Genomic DNA, 5,112 nt, shown 5'->3' on the forward strand with positions numbered 1-5,112 from the left:
CGCCGCAGCACCGGCGGGCAGGGTGACGCCGGGTACCCCAGCCGCCTTCTGCCCAGCGCCACCTCAGCGGCAGCAATCCCCCCGGGAGCTCAGAGAGACAGGGGTGCGAATGCGGCCTGAATGATTAATTCTGGCTGTGCTACACCTTACCCCCAGGCCTCCTCCCTGAGCACACAGGCACCCGCCCAGCTCCCACGTCCTAATGGGCCGTTCGTGGCTTTCTCCGCCAGGCTGCAGGCACACACGCCCGCACCTTGGCACAGACCGCAGCCTGCGTCTCTTTGTAATTGAATTTACTCAGCAGAGCTCAGCTGGAGTCCTTTACCCAATTTTACAGTTGGGCTGGCTGAGGAACAGAGGTCAAGTGGCTTTGCCCGAGGTTCGCGTGACGAGCGACTCGGCTCAGACCCCGCCGCTCCTCCACCCTGCACGGCTTCTCGTCAAGCAAACACACTTCCTTCTCCTGGATCCATTTGGAAACGCGCCTGCCTTCCTTGACCGCTCTATCCGGGGACACGATCCCATGCAGGCCGGAGAGCGCAGCGGCCCCTGCCAGGAGGGCTTTAGGAAAGGGCATTTAGGAAGCACACAAGGAAGAAGAAGGGGAAGCAGATGAACCGGGAACTGCCGCAGAGGAAATAACGCTGAGCGCTCGGTCGCGACCCAACCGTAAGAGATGCTCTCAAGCTGCGAGCCAGCTCGGTCGAGCGGTGCCTGCAAGATGTTGTTGTCCGTCGGTGGAAGACACCGGCTGTCGGCACAAGCGCGCTCAGGGTGTCGGGGTCAGCATTCCTCAGGGCCAAAACGTGAGGATCTCAAAGACTGGAAGCACACCCGGCAGCTCTGCCACAAGGAGCAAGGGCAATCTCGGCAGCGAGGAACCTCAAACCCAAGCCCACCTCAGCACGCGGCGCTGGGGTTGAACTGACCCACGCCACGCACGAAGGCTCGGGGCTTTTTTTTTTTTTTTTCCTGATGTGCTACTTTCCCTGTCAGCAGATAGGAAAATGCTCAGGAAATTAAGGACCTCGAGGATTCCTTCCCTAGTTCAGGTTACCTGATCATCTCCGGCCCAGGGGAGCAAATCCTCTCAAATTAGGAAGCCAAAGCAGCTACTGCTACATCTGCTACTCCACCAGGATGCATTTCAGAGACGGAGACAGGCACGGCCCCGGCATTAGGGCCTCCTTCCTCACCCTCACCTACCACAGGTCTAATACTAGCACGTTCTCTAGCGAGAGAAGATGAAGGTCAGGAGCTCTGGGAAGCCTCTCTGGCTGAAAGGACATCCGACGGGCAGCCCTGACAGGCAGAAGTTAAACCAGTCCAAGCTTTGCTACTTAAATACCCCGTTTCAGCTGAACAAACCTGCTTTTAAGCCAGGTTTTCATTCAGTAGAAATTCTGGAGAGGCAATGCAGCAGGAGGATTTAACTACCGGATCCTGTCTTGTGCCGTAGGATTTAAAGACACACTAATTATGCTCGGGGTCATGGAGGGAGTGGGAAAAACAAAACAAAACCAAAAAAACCCAACCAAAAAAAAAAAAAGTGAAGGTACAATTTACACCTGAGCTCACCAGCAACTGCGTCACTTTTGGGAAAAGGAAAGTGAATCTCTTTCTGCGATGCCAACCGGCTGCAGAGTCACCGCTTATCGATTGCACAGACGTGGCATCCTGCTGGGCAGCTCTTTCGCTTGGCATTTGTCAAAGGAGGTTCCCGGTGTGGCCCCGTTCCAGGCAGGCGCTCGCCTCCCCGCTCACGGAACCGCACGTCCTGCTTCCCCCGCCGCCGGCTCGGCTTATCGGAGCAATGCTGCCGGACTGGACTTGAGTCTTTAACCTTTCCGAACATGACGCAAGTGTTTTATAGATGATAACGCAAGTCAAAGGGCGAGGAATTGCTTATACGGAACCAGGCACGTTAGCCAAAAGAATGACATTTTCCATACCGGGGAGAGGTCCTTTACAGGTGATGGAACTGCAGAGAGGCAGACAAAAAAACTCAATAACAACCCCCCACCGTCCACAGTGATAATACTGAATCAGCAGACGAAGCCACTAACAAAGCAAGTAGTCACATTCATAAAACCAGACTTGAGTTAGGGCTACAAATCCCTCGGCTACTGACAAGGTAAGTCCTCCTACGCTGCAGCTTTCCCAAAAGACGGGAGGTGCTGGGAGCTCCACGCCCGGCTTTGGCCTGGAGACCACAACTCCTAGCAGGAAAAGACAGGTTGGGGCCCACGCACGCCTTTAGCCCTACCCCTCCGGCTCAGTCTAACCTCCTCAGACCACTGTAAAAGTCCTCTATCAACATTTTGGTCGGTATTTTTAGCACACGCTGAATTTCAACACGGGACAGCGTTCCCCTGGCTTCAGGAGAGCACTTCCTGACGGCAGAGTTCAACGCAAGAATGAGCCCAAGAAAAAGCCCACGCCGAAGGAGGCAACTTGCTGCGAGGCTTCCCAACACAGCGCTCTCCGTCGCCGCCACGACAGACTCTCGCCCGTCGGGCCACGCGCAGCTTTCAGACACAGAGAGCTCGCGCCGCAGATCTGCACGTCCGCCCTGTATCTCCTTTAATCCTTCAAGGCCATAGCGGTGGTTTGGTCACTCGTCAAACGCTACTCACTTCAGGCAAGGAGAACTCTCCGGGCGGTTTTTTGTGAATGTGTCTTTACCAAAAGCAATCGTTATTTGTATAACCAAGAACAATTTCTCAGAAATAGATTCCAGCGGCCCAGACAGCGAGCGTACCTGATGCTAGGCCTTTTGCAATAGCATCTTAGAGCACATATCTAAACCAACCATGATGTTCATTAAAAAAAAAAAACAAACCAACCCGATTACACTCGTATGGAACATCGTGCACAGTATTAAAAGCTTGGTGTAAAACGGGGGAAGCAGTGCTGCACAGGACAGCCTTTGATGTGCACTTACACCTTCAGAAGGAGCCCTCTCTTCCGTGTTATATTCAATCATAATTTGAAGATTTCAAACCTGAACGTTTGTTTTTAAGAGACGCGGACCACCGCAGCCCGAGCTCCCAGCAGTTCTCCTTCCACACAGCCAGTACTGGCACCTGACAGTATGTTATATCTGCGCTTAAAATGGCTTTACGGGGGTCAGGACACGGAGCCGCAGCTCACCAAAGCCCCTGACGGACACACCAAGGCCTCGAAGAGTCTATCAACACCCCACCGCAGGCGTGGGACGGCAGCTGGAGCGCAGGCCTTGCAAAGCTGCCCACAAAGGCGGCTTCTAAAAACTGCAGAGTACGGGACTTTAGACTCCCGTTTATTCTTTACGACGTGCCTGACCTCCCCGAGGCTGCAGAACAGCGCCCGGGCCGCAGGGCAAACACAAGCCAAGTCATCGGCCTGACTGGAAAGCTGAAGTCTTACTCCAAATGCATCGCTCTTAAAGCCTTAAGACACCTGGACCTGTCCCTGCGTTTAACTTACCTACTCTGCAGTTCAGCAAAGGCCTGCTTCATCTTCTTAATGGAAGCATCCATTTCCTCCTTCACCACAACCCGGTACCGAGCCAGCGAAACGGTGCAGCGCTGGAGATCCTTCACTGATTTTTCAATATTAGAACCTACCGAGAGACAGAGTGAACTCAAACAGCCATGTCAATCACACTGCTGATAAATCTCACGATGGCTTTTCCCCTCTTATTTTAAAACTGTACACTGCTTGGTTTTACATTTTTCTTTCCCTTCGCTGTTACAAAGGCACTGGGCTCAGCAGGGACAGCTGGAGAGATTTTCTTACTGGGGAAAAGTTATCCCAAGGCTCGTAGTTTCCTTCTACAGGCAGGGATGTCCCTCCACATTTTCAAATACACGAGATAAATCAAATGCATCTCCAAGCTGCTTTTGTGCTGGGGCCTGGAGGCAAGTGAAACGCGGTCTGCCCCAAAGACCAACACACCCTATCGCCAAGCGATACAAGTGACTGTTTGCCCGGGGAAGGGAATTATCTTGGAAACGAAAATTAAGGCTATTTCCTCAAATCAGGAGCTGAAGGGATCAGTCACGGCTGCCAAGGTTAGTCCTGTGCATCGACACCTTGCCCACGCTCGCTGGAGCTTGCTGGAGGGGGGTTGCACCCTGCCAAGCTCCGCTAACGACCGCTCGTTACAGCTTTCCCACGCAACCACCACCACCTCATCTCCCTAAGTACAATAACCGCGATCGCAGCCGGGGTCTCCGAGGTCCCTCCTGTCCCCACTTGTTATCGTACGAACTCAGCTGTGGAGAAAGGAGGCGGAAGAGGAGGGGGGAAAAAACCCAAACAAATCCGGTAGGAGGCGGCTGTCACTTCTTGTAACGGGGCTGGTCCGAACTTGTGGCCTTTCGACAAATTCTCACAAAAGATGAGAAACGACCTAAAGGCTCTGATGGAGCGCGCAGAAGAATGGGCTAAACGTATGCAGCGAGACTGGCGGCTTCCTCCCCTGCCTCTCTCACACGTACGGGTTTGCTGCTCCAGGCACTACATCTAAACTGCTGTCAGGATCCCTGCTGCGCGCGGGGAAGAGGACGAGCAGAGTGCAAGTTACTGGCCGGATAATAAGCAGCACGTTAGCTCGCATTAAAATCAAAGTCCAGAGTGCCTCACCACCGCGTCTGCCAGCGATACCGCAGAAGGGGCGGTGAAAATTTGGCCGGCAGCAGCCTGCTCTGACATGGGAGAGCGCGCAGACCCTCTGGGCCTTACCCAGCTTCTTGTTTGCAGGTGACACTGGAACATCTTCCAGCCGCGTTACGGACAGGGAGGCAGGAGTCGAGTGGCTCGCTGTTGATCTGGACAGAGACCTGCTAGCGCTCCTCTGCTCAGGCCGCTGTCTGAGAGACGAAGGGCTCTGGGAAGGATGCAGGATGAGCGATTTTGTGTCAAAGTCTGCTATTCCATTCTCTAGTTCAGGCACTGCTGTAGAAAAGCACACTCGTTTGAAGGGGAACGCAAAGAGCGCAGCAGAACACTGAACGCCTCTTTACCACAGCAAGCAAAACCAAAAACAAAAATCAGAAATCAAGGTGAGCTGCTCTTTCCTGAAGAGCCAAACAAATCAGTATTCAGAGCTGTGCCAAAACAAAGAGG

At 53.5% G+C, this 5,112-nt stretch overlaps 1 protein-coding gene across 1 annotated transcript in view; it reads right to left on the reverse strand.

Moving 5' to 3' along the window:
- Nucleotides 1-5,112, reverse strand: part of SPATS2 (spermatogenesis associated serine rich 2) — a 21,299-nt gene that overhangs the window by 4,031 nt on the left and 12,156 nt on the right. The window contains exons 7-8 of the mRNA XM_035903396.1: nucleotides 4,729-4,941; nucleotides 3,469-3,604 (exon numbers count right to left, since the gene is read on the reverse strand). Coding sequence (XP_035759289.1) covers nucleotides 3,469-3,604; nucleotides 4,729-4,941 — 349 coding nt within the window. The remainder of the gene's footprint in view (nucleotides 1-3,468; nucleotides 3,605-4,728; nucleotides 4,942-5,112) is intronic.

Source organism: Egretta garzetta, unplaced genomic scaffold, assembly GCF_000687185.1.
Source record: "Egretta garzetta isolate BGI_Z169 unplaced genomic scaffold, ASM68718v1 scaffold1251, whole genome shotgun sequence".
In the NCBI taxonomy this organism is placed as follows: domain Eukaryota; kingdom Metazoa; phylum Chordata; class Aves; order Pelecaniformes; family Ardeidae; genus Egretta; species Egretta garzetta.